Source organism: Lepidochelys kempii, chromosome 1 (genome assembly GCF_965140285.1).
Source record: "Lepidochelys kempii isolate rLepKem1 chromosome 1, rLepKem1.hap1, whole genome shotgun sequence".
Lineage (NCBI taxonomy): Eukaryota > Metazoa > Chordata > Testudines > Cheloniidae > Lepidochelys > Lepidochelys kempii.
In genome coordinates this window covers 290,958,819-290,979,169 of record NC_136380.1, presented here as the reverse complement: position 1 = coordinate 290,979,169, position 20,351 = coordinate 290,958,819, and the positions used below count along the sequence as shown (strand labels likewise).

Here is a 20,351-nt window from a genome sequence, read left to right as displayed (position 1 = left end):
CTGAGGTGCTGGATGGGGATGAGCAGGGCGGGGGGGGTCTGAGGTGCTGGATGGGGATGAGCAGGGCGGGGGGGGTCTGAGGTGCTGGATGGGGATGAGCAGGGCGGGGGGGGTCTGAGGTGCTGGATGGGGATGAGCAGGGCGGGGGGGGTCTGAGGTGCTGGATGGGGATGAGCAGGGCGGGGGGGGGGTCTGAGGTGCTTGATGGGGATGAGCAGGGCGGGGGGGGTCTGAGGTGCTGGATGGGGATGAGCAGGGCGGGGGGGGGGTCTGAGGTGCTGGATGGGGATGAGCAGGGCGGGGGGGGGTCTGAGGTGCTGGATGGGGATGAGCAGGGCGGGGGGGGTCTGAGGTGCTGGATGGGGATGAGCAGGGCGGGGGGGGGTCTGAGGTGCTGGATGGGGATGAGCAGGGCGGGGGGGGGGTCTGAGGTGCTGGATGGGGATGAGCAGGGCGAGGGGGGGGTCTGAGGTGCTGGATGGGGATGAGCAGGGCGGGGGGGGGTCTGAGGTGCTGGATGGGGATGAGCAGGGCGGGGGGGGTCTGAGGTGCTGGATGGGGATGAGCAGGGCGGGGGGGGGGGTCTGAGGTGCTGGATGGGGATGAGCAGGGCGGGGGGGGGTCTGAGGTGCTGGATGGGGATGAGCAGGGCGAGGGGGGGGTCTGAGGTGCTGGATGGGGATGAGCAGGGCGGGGGGGGGTCTGAGGTGCTGGATGGGGATGAGCAGGGCGGGGGGGGGTCTGAGGTGCTGGATGGGGATGAGCAGGGCGGGGGGGGGGTCTGAGGTGCTGGATGGGGATGAGCAGGGCGAGGGGGGGGTCTGAGGTGCTGGATGGGGATGAGCAGGGCGGGGGGGGTCTGAGGTGCTGGATGGGGATGAGCAGGGCGAGGGGGGGGGTCTGAGGTGCTGGATGGGGATGAGCAGGGCGAGGGGGGGGTCTGAGGTGCTGGATGGGGATGAGCAGGGCGGGGGGGGGTCTGAGGTGCTGGATGGGGATGAGCAGGGCGGGGGGGGGTCTGAGGTGCTGGATGGGGATGAGCAGGGCGGGGGGGGTCTGAGGTGCTGGATGGGGATGAGCAGGGCGAGGGGGGGGTCTGAGGTGCTGGATGGGGATGAGCAGGGCGGGGGGGGGGTCTGAGGTGCTGGATGGGGATGAGCAGGGCGGGGGGGGGGGGTCTGAGGTGCTGGATGGGGATGAGCAGGGCGGCTGGGGCTCTGAGGGGGATGTCGGTGTCGCCGGATCGGAGCGGGCTGGGGCCTGCCGCAGAGCTCCGTGCGGGGCGGGGCCCCCCGGCTGGGCCCGGGGAGCCCGTGGGAAGTACCCGCGGGGCGGCACGGCCAGGCCTGACACGCAACGGCACCGCCCCGCCTCCCCAGCGCCGCCGTTGCAGGAAGCCGGAAGCGGCGGGAACAAGCTTTAGCTTGGCAGGGCCAGGCGGGAGTCGCGGATCGCGGCGCTGGGACGGGGCCGCTGTCTGCAGGTAGGGCCGGGCCGGGCCGGTCCCGCGCGGGAGGGGTGGCGGCTCTCGGGGTGGTCTCGGCGCTGTGGTGGGAGCCGGGGCTAGGGCCGCTGCCGGAGGCTGGGCTGTGACAAGCCGGGGCCAAGGGGGAAGGGTGCGGGGATCGGTCCCGCCAGTGACTTGCTGCCCGAGCTCGGGACCGAGTCGGGAGAGGGAACAGGAGCTCGCCCGGTGAGCCCGCCGCTCCTGGGGGCGGCCTGGCGGCTCCGCTCCAGCCCCCCAACAGCCCAGCACTGTGCCGGCCCCCCACCGTCCCGGTGACCTGACCAGGCCCCGTGTGCTCTGCCCCCGGTGCCGGGAGGGGGCAGGTCTGTGAGGCGCCTTTGGTTCCCCAAGCTGGGCCCTAGTCCTAGGGCAGCGAGCATCAGCCTGGGGCTGCTGGGGCTCGCCTTGGGGTGACAGCGCTGGTGAGTTGTGGCCGCGTGCCTGAGACTTGCAACGTCTTCAACATTAAACGCAGCAAAATCCTTTGGTACTGGAGCGAGAGATTTTACAAGCTGCCTTTAAAGTCTGTCCAGATGGAGGAGGGAGTTGCCCTAGAAGTGATCGGCATGGTGGGTAAGGCATCGAATTGGTGCCTAGGTGACATGGTTTCCGGCTCCAAGGATGGTATCCTGATTTGTTCATGGATGCATATGAGCTTTAATGCCCTCATCTCAAAACTGAACCACAGTTCATTCACTTATTTCAGGGGTTCTCAAACTGGGGGTCACAACACCTCAGGGCGTCCTGAGGTTATTACATGGCGGGGTTACAAGCTGTCAGCCTCCACCCCAAACCCCACTTTGCCTACAGCATTTATAATGGTGTTAAATATATAAAAATATGTTTTTTAATTTATAAGGAGGGATTGCACCCAGAGGATTGCTATGTGAAAGGGGTCACCAGTACAAAAGTTTAAGAACCACTGAATTATTTTATGTTTTTAAATCTTGTAGCCTCTTCGACTAGGCACCTATGGGGAAAGAGTGGGGGGAAGAGAGGAGGAGGTGGGAACCATTATCTTTTGTGGAATATAAGCTTTCAAACTTTCATTTAAGAAAATAATTCTATCTGTTGGAGTAGTTCCAGTTTTTGGATGTTGTGAAGGCCAAGACTATAACAGGATTAAAAAAAGAACTAGATAAGTTCATGGAGAAGAATAAAAGGAGGCAGCTAGAGACAAAAAGATACCTTTTAAATTTAAAAGGTAATATCCTACTGAGGAAAATAGAAAGGAACATAAACTCTGGCAAGTCAGGTATAAAAGTATAATTAGGCAGGCCAAAAAGGAATTTGAAGAGCAACTTGCCAAAGACACAAACTAACAGCAGATTATTTTTTAAGTACATGAGAGGCAGGAAGCCTGCCAAACATGGGGCCACTGGACAATTGAGCTGCTAAAGGAGCACTCAGAGAAGACAAGGCCACTGCAGAGAAGCTATATTTTCAATTCACCTAATACTATTTTACAATTCACCTAATAAAAGTACTGTAGTGCAATCTCTTTATCATGAAAGATTTCAGAGTAGCAACTGTGTTAGTCTGTATTCGCAAAAAGAAAAGGAGGACTTGTGGCACCTTAGAGACTAACAAATTTATTTGAGCATGAGCTTTCGTGAGCTACAGCTCACTTCATCGGATGCATTCAGTGGAAAATACAGTGAGGAGATTTATATACATAGAGAACATGAAACAATGGGTGTTACCATACACACTGTAAGGAGAGTGATCGCTTAAGGTGAGCTATTACCAGCAGGAGAGCGGGGGCGGGGAGGGGAACCTTTTGTAGTGATAATCAAGGTGGGCCATTTCCAGCAGTTGACAAAAACATCTGAGGAACAAGGGGGGAGGGGGAAATAAACATGGGGAAATAGTTTTAGTTTGTGTAATGACCCATCCACTCCCAGTCCCTATTCAAGCCTAAATTAATTGTATCCAGTTTCCAAATTAATTCCAATTCAGCAGTCTCTCATTGGAGTCTGTTTTTTGAAGTTTTTTTGTTGAAGAATTGCAACTTTTAGGTCTGTAATCGAGTGCCAAAGACATTGAAGTGTTCTCCAACAGACTCCAATGAGAGACTGCTGAATTGGAATTAATTTGCAAACTGGATACAATTAACTTAGGCTTGAATAGGGACTGGGAGTGGATGGGTCATTACACAAACTAAAACTATTTCCCCATGTTTATTCCCCCCTCCCCCCTTGTCCTCAGACGTTTTTGTCAACTGCTGGAAATGGCCCACCTTGATTATCACTACAAAAGGTTCACCTCCCCGCCCCCGCTCTCCTGCTGGTAATAGCTCACCTTAAGTGATCACTCTCCTTACAGTGAATATGGTAACACCCATTGTTTCATGTTCTCTATGTATATAAATCTCCCCACTGTATTTTCCACTGAATGCATCCGATGAAGTGAGCTGTAGCTCACGAAAGCTTATGCTCAAATAAATTTGTTAGTCTCTAGGGTGCCACAAGTGCTTCTTTTCTTTTATCATGAAAGTTGAACTTACAAATGTAGAATTATGTACAAAAAAACTGCATTCAAAAATAAAACAATGTAAAACTTTAGAGCCTACAAGTCCACTCAGTCCTACTTCTTGTTTAGCCAGTTGCTAAGACAAACAAGTTTATTTACATTTATGGGAGATAATGCTGCCTGCTTCTTGTTTACACTGTCACCTGAAATTGAGAACAGGTGTTTGCATGGCACTGTTGTTGTAGCCAGTGCTGCAAGATATTGACATGCCAGATGCGCTAACAATGCATATGTCCCTTGATGCTTCAACTACCATTCCAGAGGACATGCGTCCATGCTGACGATGGGTTCTGCTCAATAACGATCCAAAGCAGTGCAGACTGACGCACGTTCATTTTCATCATCTGAGTCAGATGTTACCAGCAGAAGAGTGATTTTCTTTTTTGGTGGTTTGGGTTCTTTAGTTTCTGCATCAGAGTGTTGCTCTTTTAAGACTTCTGAAAGCATGCTCCACACCTCATCCCTCTCAGATTTTGGAAGGCATTTCAGATTCTTAAACCTTGGGTCAAGTGCTGTAGCTACCTTTAGAAATTTCACATTGGTATCTTCTTTGCATTTTGTCAAATTTGCAGTGAAAGTGTTCTTAAAATGAACAACATGTGCTGGGTCATCATCCGAGACAGCTATAACATGAAATATTTGGCAGACTGTGGGTAAAACAGCAGGAGACGTACAGTTCTCCCCCAAGGAGTTCAGTCACAAATTAAATTAATGCATTATTTTTTTAACAAACGTCGTCAGCATGGAAGCATGTCCTCTGGAACGATGGCCGAAGCATAAAGGATATGAACCTTTAGCGCATTTGGCACATAAATGTCTTGCAACGCCAGTTACAACAGTGAATTGAAAAATACGATTTCTTTTGTTTAATCGTGCAGCAGCCCTAGTTGAAACTATTGTAAAGAACAGAATTATTAGACACACAGATGGATATGATATGTTGGGGAAAAGTCCATGTGGCTTTTCCCCAATCTATTAGAATTCTTGGCGGGGCGCTGTTCAAGAATCATGTGAACAAGGGTGATCCAGTGTATACAGTGTAGTTGGACTTTCAGAAAGTCTTTGACAAGGTCCCTCACCAAAGGCCCTTAAGCAAAGTAGGCAGTCATGGGATATGAGGGAAGGTCCTCTTATGGATCAGTAACTGATTAAAAGACAGGAAATAAAGGGAGAGAGGTAAAAAGTTTGGTCTCCCAAGGATCTGTATTGGGATCAGTGCTGTTCAACATGTTCATAAATGATTTTGAAAAAGGGGTAGACGGTAAGGTGGCAAAGGTAGCAGACAATGCAAAATTACTCAAGATAGTTAAGTCTAAAGCAGACTGGGAGGAATTACAAAGGTATCTCAGAAAACTGGGTGACTGAACAACAAAATGACAGATGGAATTCAATGTTAAGTGCAAAGTAATGCACATTGGAAAACATAATTCCAACTATACCTACAAAATGAAGGGGTCTACATTAGCTGTTACCACTCAAGACAGATCTTGGAGTCATTGTGAATAGTTCTCTGAAAACATCTGTGCAGTGTCTGTCAAAAAACCCCAACAACTAACAACGTTAGGCTGCATTAGGAAAGGGATAGATAAGGGAATAGTAAATATCATAATGCCCTATATAAATCAATGGTATGTCCGTGCCCTGAATATTGTATGCAGTTCTGGGTTGCCCCATCTCAAAAAAGATATATTAGAGTTGGAAAAAGTACAGAGAAGAGCAATAAAAATGATTAGGGGGATGGAACAGCTTCCATATGAGAAGAGATAAAAAGGACTGGGAGTTTTCAGCTTAGAAAAGAGACAACTAAGTGGGGATATGATAGAAGTCTACAAAATCATGAATGGTGTGGAGAAAGTGCATAAGGAAGTGTTATTTACCCCTTTACACAACACAAGAACTAGGTGTCACCAATGAAATTAATAGGCAGCAGGTTTAAAATAAACATAAAAAAGTACTTCTTCACACAATGCACAATCGACCCACGGAGCTCGTTGCCAGGGGATGTTGTGAAAGCCAAAACTATGACTGGGTTATAAAAAGAATTAGATAAGTTCATGGAGGATAGGCCCATCAGTGGGTATTATTCAAGATGGCCAGGGATGCTACCCCATGCTCTAGGTGTCCCTAACCCTCTGACTGCCAGAAGATGGGACTGAACAACAATGGGTGGATCACTCGATAAATTGCCCTGTTCTGTTCATTCCCTCTGAAGTGAACAGGATACTGGGATAGATGGACCATTGGTCTGACCCCGTCTGACCCTTATATTCTTAAGATCTTGAGGGCATAGTTCATGTCTTAAGTGTTTGTACAACAACTAGCACATTGGAGGTTTTGGGCATCTTCATAATACAAATGATATTTGCTGGGGAGGAGGCTGAAAAAGCAGAAGCAGAGAGAAGGGCAGCAGACTAGAAGCCAGGAGTTTCAGAGAAAAAGAATGCTCCTCCTTTCCAGTGGGTAAGGGCTTTTGAATGTACTAGAAACAACAATGGATGAGTTCCCAGGAAGAGTACCTCAGTAGGAATCCCAGCAGCTTTGGTGTGGGGGTGGTCAGAGTTTGCCTTCTCCTTTAGGCATTGCCCCTAGACAGAGGGACCTCTCAGCTTTGTTAAGTCTTCCAGCTATTACAGGTCTGGTAAATTTTTCGAGTCCTAGGTATTATGCATGCAAAGCAAAACTGGGTCAGTTCCTCCTGCTGACTAACATACAAGAAAGAGCACTAAATTTCTCATCTCAACCAAAGCAGTCAATGCAAAATAATCCGCAATCCATTCTTATTATATACAATCCCTTCCTGAATTCACCAAACGCTAACCTGCTGACAAATAGAGCAAACCTCCCCACCAAAAACTGAAAAATGGTCAGGATGCTAAACCAAAACCTAAAATATCAACATATGAGTCATTGGGAAGAACAAATTAAAACAAATAGTAAGCTAGACTGCTTTTAGGTCCCTGTACAGAACTACTTCCTCATCTGTGATCATAAGCTAGAAGTGAAAATGAAACAAAATTTTTAGAGCTAGTTCAGAAAGGCACAGTCATGCAAGGAGGACAAAGGACAGGTTGAGACAGGGAGACATTCTAATCTAATATCCAAGGTACAAAGACATGTGAGAAATTATTCCTAGCAATTTGAAAAAATAGGTTTAAATGAAAAATCCGCTCCCTAGCTCTGGGGAAAAAGGAGAGAGATTACAGAGAAGGGAATGTGTATCTTTTCCGGCATTTTTAGTATCGGTTTCCTTTTTTCTTAGTTTTTGCCTTACCTTGTATACTTTTCTTTTGTCCTGCTATGTTGTGTACTATGTGCTCTGTTTTGTCCACTTCTCCCCACAGTTTTAAATGCACTCTCTTTCTGGGTGTCTCCATTTTAGTAACATCAGTCAGTATCCTAAATCTCTAAGGGAGAAAAGAGTGAGTGGATTTGGGAAGAGGAGGAGGTGGTAAAGACAGAGAAAAAAGAGAAAGTAATAGATGCAGCATACACATAAAAAGAAACATTCTGAACTATTGTAAGAAAAAAGGTGGAGTGAAGCCAGAATGGGAAAGGAAGTAAAACAAAAACAAGAGAAAGATATAGCAAGTTATATTTTTAGAAGTTAAATAGAAAGTTGATTGAAGATTGTTAAAAGCAGATCAGAATACAACTGCGTTATTCCTTTAAATTGAGGGTTGTGATGTTGGGGGAATGGTTATTTTTCACCTTGGATAGGGTGAAAACAGAGTAAGTTGCAATGGTGTATTGTATTTATTTAGGAAGGAATATATGGGCCCCAGGAACAAAGATGTTAATATGACCCTATAACTGTCCAACATGAAACAGTTTTCAATAAAGTTCAAGGTTTGGAATGCAAAGATCTGAGCCTGCTTAAAACCATGGCAAACTCATTATTAAACATTTAAAACCCCTTTATTAAAGATATAGGGGGAAAAGAGAAAGTTAGAGCATTTGAAATGTAAAGTATTAAGTAAGTCTTTCATTTAAAAAAAAATCCCTTATTCCCTTTCCCTTTAGCTGTGGAGAGTCCTTAGAAGATTACAAAAATAGAAAAAAAAAACCCTTGTGTGCAGTCTTTTAGATGGTATTGAAGATTGTAATTACTGTTATTTTTGGGAAAAGTTAGCTGAGATGGGCTGGAGCTGGCATTATTGCTGTTATGAATGTCCATTCGTAGGAAAACAAAACACACACAGAAAAGGAAAGAAAAGAACAGCAAAGACAGAAAATGCAGCATCTGTCTCTGGTGTTGTTTCTCACTTACAACCTCACTGCTGGAAAAAAAAACAAAGATGTGGCACAGTGTTTTCAGCTGCTCTGAGACCTGACATACTTGTACTAGCATCAGGCTGTTCAGGGTATTGCTTTTAGCTTCCTTTTTCTGGTTACAGGCTTATAGCAGTGTTGCAAACTAAGCATCTGCTTAGCCAGCCAAGACTGTATATTAAACAGAAGGAAAAAGGAGAGATAGGAAAGAGAAGAAATAAAGTGGTGAAGGAAAAGAACACACAAGGAGGGGTGACGACAAAGTCACATCTCAGGTAGTGTTTGGGATTCAGCAAGTGACGGTGGCAGTTTCATCTGGTTCCCTCTCTTTGGAACTGATGTCCTGATCAGACATTTCTCAGAATTAGTATAAAGAAGGTCTGGGGACCCAGGAGACAGTTGGGATGGCAGCCATGATGGTGAAGTTTCTTCCTTCCCCTCTCTTGTCTTTCAGCCAGCCAGCGTTCACCAGAGCCAGCTTTTCCTCCTGAAGTCTCTTTTTGAAGACCCCAAAAGGGAGTGATGGGCAGAATAGCTCAGTGGTTCTCAATCAGGTGTACACATACCCCTGGGGGTATGCAGAGGTCTTCCAGGGAGTACGTCAACTCATCTAGATATTTGCCTAGTTTTACAACAGGCTACATAAAAAGCACTAGCAAAGTCAGTAGAAACTAAAATTTCAGAGGCAATGACTTGTTTATACTGCTCTATAAACTGAAATGTAAGTACAGTATTTATATTCCAATTGATTTATTATATGATAAAAATGAGAAAGTAAGCAATTTTTCCGTAATAGTGTGCTGTGACTCTTTTGTATTTTTATGTCTGATTTTGTAAGCAAATAGTTTGTGAGGTGAAACTTGTGATACAACTTGCAAGTCATCAGCCTCCTGAAAGGGGTACAGTAGTCTGGAAAGGCTGAGCACCACTGGAGTAGCTCATCATCTCTCCCCCCCCCCCCCATTAGGCCTAATTTCCAACAAAACCGTTTTGTTCTTTTGATTTCCAGTCCAGCACTTCTCTTGTTTACCAGCCATGACCTTAACATAGTTCTTGAATTAGATCAGTAGGCCTTTTTGTTTAGGTTAATACAGTCTTACTCCCTTTTACACCTTCTCGCGTCAACATTTGTTGTTATGGGTTACTGAGACATTTTATAAACTTTCTATAACTATTTACAGTTGAACTCACAATTAGGGTAAATTTGTAGGCCCAGTCATCACAAGTGCAAGCTCTTGTTTGCACCAAGGCTCCACATGTACATAAAGCATTTCCACTGGTGCAGCTATATCAGTGTGGTTACATCAGTACAAATATCCTAGGCTTAGATCTGATTCCTATTTTCACTGTTTGAGATTTTTGTCAATATTTTGTACCATATTGTAAATGGTTTCCTGTCTGCTAGATTTTTGTCATCCATCAAATGAAGTCCTAGATCTGATCTCGTGATATACTGTTTTGTAGGGTGCTATGGCTCAGGCAATTTTTTCTATTGGTGTTGGCATACATTACCTTTAAAAATAAGAGGGGAGGAGGACAAGGGACCTCTTATGTAAAAATGTCACATTAGTATCTATTGGGCTGTGAGATGATCACTTTCTAGTCAGCTATTAAATTGTTTAGTTTCTGAATAAAATTGGTAAGACAGAATTCTTTGTGTACTTACTATCTATGTGCACTTTTCTGCTGAACAAACAAGATTCAGTAGATTTGACTCTTGGCAAGAGGTAGTCAAGATAGCATCATGCAAAGCATCAATCCCATCTTCACTATGTCCATGCCACCTGGCACATCACAGGTAGTGTGTCTCATTATCTGGAAGACATTTTTAGTCCAGTGTTTTTTCAAGCTTTTTCATAGCATGGACCTTGTTTTAATACAGAAACTGCCGCAGATTGCCTCAGGGACCTGTCTCCTGCCATTCAGGTCTGCATAACATTTCTTTTGGCATCTACAGCAGTTACCAATATGGGAAAATTATGTTTGACTAGTATTTTAGGTACTTTTAGTAGAGCTGGTTGAGAATTTTTGAAGTTTTGGTGAAAAGATGTTAGAGAAGATTTCCACTGCTTTTTGACGAGCTGTTGTTCTGAGTTTTCTTTAATGCCTTTTAGCAGCTTGAGAAAAGGAGGAGGACCCACCAGCATCATGTGACCAGCCAGCTTGCTGTCTTTTGTGCTATATGGAGCTCTTCTTCCCTAGCTCATGTGTTAAGAATGAGTAATGATGGAAATAGATAAAATACAGTAGATTGGAGCTGCTTCATAACATTGGATCTATTTTGCAAGAATTCCAAGTCTTTACCTGGTATCTCCGCATTTCACACATTACAAGATGATTGGACTTGTCTAAATGCCTTGGGACTGGCTTATAAGAAACACTTTACACATAGTAATGTACCTTAATAAGAATCTAATATTAGAAATTATTACAAGTAGAAACTTGTTCAGCCAAAATAATTTGAAAATTCCTGTTTTAATGCTGTGTTGCCCTGAGTACTGTTAGAAAGGCAGGCTCCTGCCTTGTGCTAAGCACTATAATGTGACTGATTAACTGTACTTGATATTGCAGCACAACTTCCTCCATTCTATTGATTTTCCTGTGGTAAACCCCCTTCTGTGTTGTTACAGACTTTCTTTGTTGTTGTATAAACCAATGATTTCTTCAAACAGCTGAACATCTTAGGTGATAAATATGTTTCCCTTAGATCTCGCTAAAAACAGGAAGTTCTTTTATCTCTTCTTCCTGTTATCACAGGGCTTGATAGTGCTTTTCATAAGAAGAGTAAAGAGGCTTTTCTTGGGGGGCTGGCAGGGAAGGGACGATAGGGGGGAAAAAAATCCTGATACGATGAATGACAAAACTGAACTAATTCAGGTTATCCTTAATTCTGAAGAGTTCATAGTTTTGCTGTTCCATAATTTATGGTAACTTACTGTTTTCTTTAGGCATTGAGAGATATTACAGTGTTTGGAGACACTGTAATAGCTGGTTGTATTGGGCTTCTGCTGAAACAATAAGATTATAGTATTGGTTGTGTATGAAAAATTAGAGTTTTGCTTTAATTAAAACAGATATGTTGTGGGCCTTTTTAAAATTTGGACAACTTAGAATTTTGTATTAAAAATCAGGAATTAACTCATAACACAATTGAGTTCTATTATTAATAATTGTGGGAAACTATCCAGGAAAATGCTGCTTATCTGGCACACCTGTCGTCAGAAGCAGTTTATAATCCATCTGAGGGCTAGGAATGGGACTCTGGTTGCTGACAATTTTCCTGTCTACGATGGTAGTATAAGAGAGTTGAGCCTGTTATCATCTGTACCTTTCCAAGGACAGCATATAGGGTGGCTTTTATTTATGTTACTTAGGCCCTGATTCGGTAGGCTACTTTATTCAGGTGCCAGGGTCTGCCTGTGCAAAACATGGGCATTCTGTTCTATATCAGTCTTTATACCGTCTGGCTCCTCATTGTAGTATCTGAGCGCCTTCCAGTAGTTCATGTTGTCTGTTCTCTCATCCTCGCCTCAGGTGGAGGAGCATGTGCAGTGGAGTGTCTTGTTTTGGTAAAGATTATGGGTTGGTTTGTTTTTATACATATATCTGTTATGTGTTTTTATTAGAGAAGGTGAGGTGAAAGAAGTGTGCTTTGCAGTTGAAGTGGAAAGTGGCAGGGTTTGGGGTAGTCCTTAGTTCTTGGGGGATGGGGGAGGTCATTCCACAGTCTCAGACTGTCCCCAAGAAAGTTCTGTCTCCCACACAAGTGAGCTTTACTGTGGTTGTAGAATTCCATTTTGCCAGAAGAGTGGAGTTGTTGACACAGTCTTTGTTCCAGAGCTTTAGATGGTCTTTTGGGCATCCTGGGCCCAGGTCATGAACCACTTGGGAGAAAAAACTGAGACCTTGTACTTCATTTAAAGTTCTATGGGAAGCCAGTGTAGAGAGCAGAGGACAGATCTATTGTGCTCCCAGTAGCCTGTGTTGCTGAGAAAAGAGACTGCAGCATTTTCTATTAATTGGAGTTTCCAGAGTGCTGAAGGTTCCATGCCCACCTATACTGCATTGCTGTAGTCCAGCCAAGTGGTGATGATCATAAATGATCTGGAGGATGGTGTGGATTGCACTCTCAGCAAATTTGCGGATGATACTAAACTGGGAGGAGTGGTAGATACGCTGGAGGGGAGGGATAGGATACAGAAGGACCTAGACAAATTGGAGGATTGGGCCAAAAGAAATCTGATGAGGTTCAATAAGGATAAGTGCAGGGTCCTGCACTTAGGACGGAAGAACCCAATGCACAGCTACAGACTAGGGACCGAATGGCTAGGCAGCAGTTCTGCGGAAAAGGACCTAGGGGTGACAGTGGACGAGAAGCTGGATATGAGTCAGCAGTGTGCCCTTGTTGCCAAGAAGGCCAATGGCATTTTGGGATGTATAAGTAGGGGCATAGCGAGCAGATCGAGGGACGTGATCGTTCCCCTCTATTCGACATTGGTGAGGCCTCATCTGGAGTACTGTGTCCAGTTTTGGGCCCCACACTACAAGAAGGATGTGGATAAATTGGAGAGAGTCCAGCGAAGGGCAACAAAAATGATTAGGGGTCTGGAACACCTGACTTATGAGGAGAGGCTGAGGGAGCTGGGATTGTTTAGCCTGCAGAAGAGAAGAATGAGGGGGGATTTGATGGCTGCTTTCAACTACCTGAAAGGGGGTTCCAAAGAGGATGGCTCTAGACTGTTCTCAATGGTAGCAGATGACAGAACGAGGAGTAATGGTCTCAAGTTGCAGTGGGGGAGGTTTAGATTGGATATTAGGAAAAACTTTTTCACTAAGAGGGTGGTGAAACACTGGAATGCGTTACCTAGGGAGGTGGTAGAATCTCCTTCCTTAGAGGTTTTTAAGGTCAGGCTTGACAAAGCCCTGGCTGGGATGATTTAACTGGGAATTGGTCCTGCTTCGAGCAGGGGGTTGGACTAGATGACCTTCAGGGGTCCCTTCCAACCCTGATATTCTATGAAGGCATGAATAACTGAGGCCAGGTCTTTGTCCACCCACTGGGAGCGGTTGGGTCATTACAAAACCTAAACCTAATTTCCCCAGTACTAATTTCCCCCTACTGTTACTCACACCCTCTTATCAACTTTCTGAAATGAGCCACTCCCATTACCACTTCAAAAGTTATTTTTCCTCCCTTGGTATCCTGCTGTTAATTGAATTATCTCATTAGACTTACCTCACACTTGGTAAGGCAAATCACATCTTTTCATGTATTTATACTTGCGCCTGTATTTTCTACTCCATGCGTCTGATGAAGTGGGTTGTAGCCCATGAAAGCGTATGCCCAAATACATTTGTTAGTCTCTAAGATGCCACAAAGACTCCTTGTTCTTTTTGCTGATACAGACTAACACGGCTACCACTCTGAAACCTGTCAGGATAGGATGGAGTCTCAGCCAGCTGGAGATTGTGGCGGTTGCTATGTGAGAGCTCAGTGAGGAATCCAAGAGTACTACTATACTACAGATTGAGTTGACCAGTTTTGCAAATTGTTATTTTTATTAGATTTAAAAAGAATCTTTCAGCCTGAAATTTTAATTAAAACAAATGTGTTTAAAAGTAGCTTCAGGTATTTCACCTGCTCCTGCACCCCATTGCTGCTTTTTGTGAGCTCACAGTCACACTTCCTGAAAGCAGGGGGAGGGCAAAAAAACAAAAACCCACACTCCAGTGGGAAAGACCCACACAAACAAGGAAAATTCCCAGACTATAACTGGGAAATAGTTAAATTGACACTACCCCAAATGATCTACAATTAAGAAAGCAAAAAAAAAAAAAAACCCTTGAAAATTGGAGAAAAATCTTTAGTTTCTTTCAGTTGCAATAGTTACTACTTCTAACAAGTAGTTAAAATATTAGAGTTTACAATGGTTCTTTAATTATCTGACTCATGTGAAACTAGCTTCTTGGAACCTACCAATCTGGAGCATCCATACTTACACTGAGGTAGGGCCATATCTTTCAGTCTCCTGTCATACTTCCTGGGGTTACCCAGAGTTGGGCGGCACTTCGCTACTACCTGTCCGTGCCCTTACTAGAAGGAAGCCTTTCTGAGCCTGACAGGGGTCAGAACCCCCACTCTACTGGCCACAGGCAACACAAGCACTCCTCCCTCAGCCTACTCAGGCTCCGCTCTTCCTCTGCAGGTTAGGCCTCAAGCCCTTTGAGGGGCCCCCTGAAGTGTCCAGCCCCTGGTCCACTGGATGCTCACAGAATTCACAAATCCACTGCTCCCAAAAGAACAGTACCTCCAGCTCACCAGTTACACCTCAGAGCATAGCTCTGCTTGATACACAACTCTTATGTTTATAGTGAAAACAAGTAAAAATGTATTTTATAAAATGTAGAGATTTGAGGTGAGCCAATAAAAGTATTGGAAACAAACGGATAAATATAAAACAACCATAACACATGATCTAGAATCTAGACTGACTTAATCCTTCCAGCATTTGTGACAGGGTCTGATCACTGCTAGTAGTCCTCCTCCTGGCCATCCTGGGGACTGGCTCTGCGAGACATTGCACCCTTCTTTGGAAGTGTCTTCACCCATCCTGTCTTACCCTGCGGCCCCTCTTGCTCCAGGAATCTCAGCCTCCTCTTCGGGACTTGGCCTCCGCCTGGGTCACCATACATATTTCCCGACATGGGGTGATGTAACAACAAAGTCTTTCCTGGACAAACCATCCTAGGGAGTCTGCTCGGGGCACCAGCTAAAGGGAAGGACACGTGACCTCCCCATGTGACACCCCCACATGACTCCACCCTGCCCCCAGCCCAGGGCACTCCCCATCCCCTCCACACATTACCTGGAGGGGTGGGGGGGAAGGGGCTCTGTCCTCCCACTGTGCCAGCTCTGAGCATGCCAGAGCTCCAGCTCACTCGGCTGCTGCCCCCAGAAGCTGAGCCTGGGTGGGGGGCAGCCTGCCGTTGCCCTAGCCAGGCTCTGTCCCAGTCAGCCGCTATGTTGCACTGGGCGGGCAACGTCCCAGGTAATTTGGCTGGAAGAAGCTCTGGCCCCGCCCCACCCCTCCTCTCCTCTCCCTCCAGGGCTGGCTGCGGGGCGGGGTGGGGGAGCACATTTAACCCTTCATGCCCCTCCAACAAGTCACCTCTGCAGGCAGGCCTGTCCTCTACTTTGGATTCCAGGTCAGGGGCCCTCCAGTCAGCAGCCAAGGCCTGCACTGTCCTACCGTGCTGCTTTCCCCTAAGCCCTCTCCTGGCTTCCCTGTTCTCTGGGTTCACCAGCCTCCCTCATCTCCAGGAGTAACTGTGGATTAACCTTTAGCCCCTTAACACACCTCCCTCCTCCCAGGGAGTGATTGCTGTCTACTTCCCTGCAGCTCCCTTCTGTGGTCTATGCCCTGGCTTTGTGGAAGTCTTGCCTGTTTCTGCCCAGTTGAGCCTGTTCCCAATCAATCCTCTACTCCCTGGTTGCTCCTCCAGGTGCAGCCTATGGAGTTAATTGGCCCAGCTAGCCATATTAACCCCTTCCAGTCTTGTGTGGGGTAGACACCCTGTCACAGCATATTATATACCAAGGCTTGCCTTGTGATCTTCTGTTATGAGAAAAGTCACGCTGTCCTCTTGCCTCCTCAGTGGAAGGATACTATCTCTTTCCTTGCAATACCAGATATATCACCTCCTGCTTTGTGGTCCTTTCTATAGCTTTCACAATCTGTTGTTGATTTCGCAACTTCCATTGTGAGACATACAATGCACAATATATACTTGACCAGACACAGAAAGATAAGGGACTCCTAATCCCATGGCTGAACAGAATCTATCCACAACCTGTCACATCCTGGTCACCCGTCTTTAACTTTAAGAACATAATTTCCAGTGTAGATTTAAGTTCTCTGTAAGCTGCACAGCCACACAGCAGCTGATTTAGGGCCACACAGGTGCTCAGGGAACCCGCTTGACCAGGACCAGCTGGGGAATGGGTGCTTCTCCCCTGGCCCCGCTGCTGTGGCTGGAGGAAGGGGCTCCCCTTCCCCCAGCCCCAACTCAACCCCAGACCTGCCACAGCCTGGGGAGGGGCAGCCTGAACCCATCCCCAGTCCGGACCGTCCGGGGGAGGGGCGCCTCTCCCCCCAGCCCAGGTGCTGCTGCAGGGAGAGACAGCTGAGCGGGAGTCCTCTCTCCCTGCTATAGCCCCAGAGCACCCTTCTGCACTCCAAACCCCTCATCCCCGGAGCCCACACCCCAACCCTCTCCCCCAGCCCTGAGCCCCTCATCCCTGGCCCCACCTCAGAGTCTGCACCCCCAGCTGGAGCCCTCACTCCCCCCTGCACTCCAACCCCCTGTCCTAGCCCTGATCCCTCTCCAGCACTCTGAACCCCCCAGCCTGGAGCCCCGTCCAGCGTCCCAAATCCCTCATCCCCAGCCCCGCTCCAGAGTCTGCACCCCCAACCAGAGCTTTCACACCCTTGCACCCCAACCCTCTGCCCCAGCCCTGAGCCCCCTCCCACACTCCAAACTCCTTGGCCCTACCCACACCACATGAATTTTGGTTATCTGCACCAATATGAAGGTGATGTGTCACCCATCACCTCCATATTGGTGCACATAACAAAATTCATTCTGCACGTGTGGGGGAAAAATTAGAGGGAACACTGGTGTAGATACATAATGTCTTAAATATTATCCATCCATATGTTTCCATGTAAGCTACTGGCTCTTGGTAAAGACCTTACATGCCACTCTTTTGTTAATTATTATGTATATACCTGACGAAAGGATCCCTATTAAACCCAGTTGGCATCAAAAGGACCCTGGGTCACAAACTCCTTATTTCAGAGCCAGGCTTACTTTGATATCACAAAAACAATGAGGATTCCAGTACTCCATGAATCTGAAGAAGTGGGTTTTTTACCCATAAAAGCTTATGCTCAAATAAATCTGTTAGTCTTTAAGGTGCCATCGGCCTCCTCGTTGTTTTTGTGGATACAGACTAACACGGCTACCCCTCTGATATTTGATATCATGTAAACCTGCCATTATCTCACTTCCACTGTGTAGTCTCTCAGATATGCTGGACCATGAAACTTATAGAAATGTTGCTTCTCTTAAAGGAAAGACATAATTCCCACATTATTTGAAACCTTTTGTATTATTTTCTTCTATCTTTTATAGTCTCTTTGTGCCACATTTAGAAGCCTACAAAAGAATCGTTATTGAGACCTTTATTTGATTTTTAGTTGATTCTTTCAAATGGAGGAAGGGAAAAAGACGACCTCAAACTCTGTGACAGATTTTATACAGTGTTAATTTTCATTTCTGGTAGCATTTAGCTTGCCTTCATTTCCTTTCTTCCTGCCTCCCCATCTCTCTAATTGGTGGATTTTTAATTCCTTTGTTAATTCTTTAAATCTCTGGAGTAGTGTTTCTCTGTTTCATTAAGAATGTATTGATTTTCCTTTAATTTTTGTGTGTGCAATATACTCAGTAACATTTATGTTTTTTATTTTTAAGCTTGAAAAGAGAATTGACTAATCGAGAGAAAACATGCAGAGCACTTCCAATTATCTATGGCTTTTATCTGACGTTCTAGGACAAGGAGCCACTGCAAATGTTTTTCGTGGACGACATAAGGTTTGTGTGGATAAACAAACTCGTTACCGTATAATAAATATTTTTTTCAAGAACAAGGATCCTTGTATTAATTCTTAAATAGTCTTCCTGTCTTGTTTCCTTTGTTAATGCATGGAAGTTGTTTTGGAAATCCACAGGCTGGATTCAGTAAGAAAACAATCATTAAACCTGGCACCTGTAATGTGAAAGCCCTTGAAATCTGTTCATCAGCCTTTTATGGAAAAGTTTTTTGAATTTTTTTATGATATTTTATTTTAATGTCCCTAGTAATCAGGAAAAAATGTGTAAGATACGTGTTTTTAAACATCTTTATCATTGTTATTAATAACCCAATCGGTATTAATACTGAAAGCATTTGTAAAATGTACCATTCTTTTTACTTGCTTTTACGTGCTTGCTCCATGCCTTTTGCATTTTATCCAGTTTGGACAGTGAAATTAAGCAATCATTTTCTGATTCTTATGCACAAGTACACAATGCTGTTTCTGGTTCTTATGCACAAGTACAATGCTGTTGAGTTTCCAACAATGCAGGGAAATGTTTAAATAAACAAGTAGAAAAGACTCTTTTGGGGCCTAAATTACTAAACGTATATGTCCTTTTTAAATTGGAAAGAAATATATATCCGTGTCTTTTTAAAGAAACTGTTATTTCTGAACTCATTTGGGTGGGGTGGTAATCTTCATTCCAGATAAATATTCTGTTTGGGCTCTCTTTACCTAAACTTCTGAATTGATATTTATTAAATATCTGAATTTATTATTATTTAATATTATGATAGTGCCCCAATGCCATAGTCAGGTTCAGGTAACCATTGAGCTAAGTATAGGGTAGATTGGTTTTAATGTTATCCAGAGTGCTTAATTATGTCTTAATTTCTTTAATTGCCTTACTAATGTATATAAAAACAGTGAGAAAAATAACCCAACTGCTAATACCTTCTCCTGACTATAAATTATTAACAATCATTTTATAATTTTAAAGAAAAACTGAAAGGATTTTTATCTGCCAAGGTGTTTTTTGGGTGGCTTTTGTTTTCCCCTGAAATAGCTCAGGATATCACAAACTATAAAAGCATATGGAGTTGCACTGCTGTTTGAGATGTAATGGCTATCCAGTGGGGTAGGAAAAATGCAAAATCCCAGGATTCAGGTCAGCAGATAAATAAAGCCACAATCCTGGAAACACTTTTACATTATTATCCCCACTGAATCCATGTGAGTAACTTTTTCGAAGATTGGGGCATAAAGCAGGAACTAATTTTTAAGTGTGTTGTTCTAAACTGTATTAATTGTAGTTTTTAAACCTGGCTACGGATTTGGGGCCTTACACAAATTTTCTAGAAGAAGATTTTCAATTAATCTTTGTACAGATAGTAAAATCTAAAGTTACCCCTCAGATTTCTCCATCTTTGTGAAAAATTACCCCCTAATCGGTGTTTATTACCTGAATTTAGATGGGAGTTGAGGCTGTTCTTTGTCATCAGATTATATATTTTGTCTCTCTCTCTCAAATTGTCTTGAGTTTAAAGTTCTTCATGTGTCCTGGCATTGTCTGTTAACAACCCTCAAGTGTTTGTAAAGTAGTAGCTTATCTTGAGCCATTTTTTCCTTCCTGCTTGTTTTTCCTTACAGCCCCCTATTAAACCAATATATTCATATAATAAACATTCCAATAACCAGATGAACATACAATATTAATAAATTATTGCGGAGAAGCTGCAATTATATCATACTTGTATATAAGTGAAAAGTGTTCTGGAATCTTTCAGGATGACTGGTACTGTATAAATGTTAATTATTAAGACTTTGACTTTGATTTTTTTAAAATAATCTGAATATTTTTCTGATAGAAAACAGGGGATTTATATGCCGTCAAAGTATTTAACAACATAAGCTTCCTTCGTCCTGTGGATGTTCAGATGAGAGAATTTGAAGTATTAAAGAAACTGAATCACAAGAACATTGTCAAATTGTTTGCTATTGAGGAAGAGGTAATTAGCTGATGTGGTTTGTAGTAATGCCATCCATGATTCCTGCATATGTATTTCATGTAAACTCTGCTGTATCGGGTAAGGCTGTATTTTTATTAAGAAGTATATAGGAGCCTTTTCCTACTGGCTCCTCTCCTTTTGCTGAGAATCTCACCTGATCTGGAGCCACAGATTGAAAGATAGCAGAGACTGAGTGGTGATACTGCTACTGAAATACATAACTGACTCCTAACAGCCTAGCACATCAGTACGCTTGCCCTGCTGTCTTTAGCATATAATCAGGATCAGTGCAACAGGCACTGAATCTGATCCACTGCATTCACATGTGCATATTATGCAAATACTGTCCTAATTTATAAAATCTTAAATTGAAATTATTTAAGATAATAGATTTTA

General features: G+C 44.5%; 1 protein-coding gene across 3 annotated transcripts in view; it reads left to right on the top strand.

Annotated features, from left to right (window-relative positions):
- Positions 1 to 1,255: 1,255 nt before the first annotated feature.
- TBK1 (TANK binding kinase 1) overlaps positions 1,256 to 20,351 on the top strand; it is a 55,839-nt gene continuing 36,743 nt past the window's right edge. The window contains exons 1-4 of one of the 3 annotated variants that reach the window (XM_073327888.2): positions 1,256 to 1,483; positions 8,763 to 9,029; positions 17,843 to 17,962; positions 19,815 to 19,955. In XM_073327888.2, coding sequence (XP_073183989.1) covers positions 17,876 to 17,962; positions 19,815 to 19,955 — 228 coding nt within the window. In that variant the 5' untranslated portion in view covers positions 1,256 to 1,483; positions 8,763 to 9,029; positions 17,843 to 17,875. The remainder of the gene's footprint in view (positions 1,484 to 8,762; positions 9,030 to 17,842; positions 17,963 to 19,814; positions 19,956 to 20,351) is intronic. The other 2 variants (XM_073327889.2, XM_078851130.1) reach the window with 2 other exon arrangements.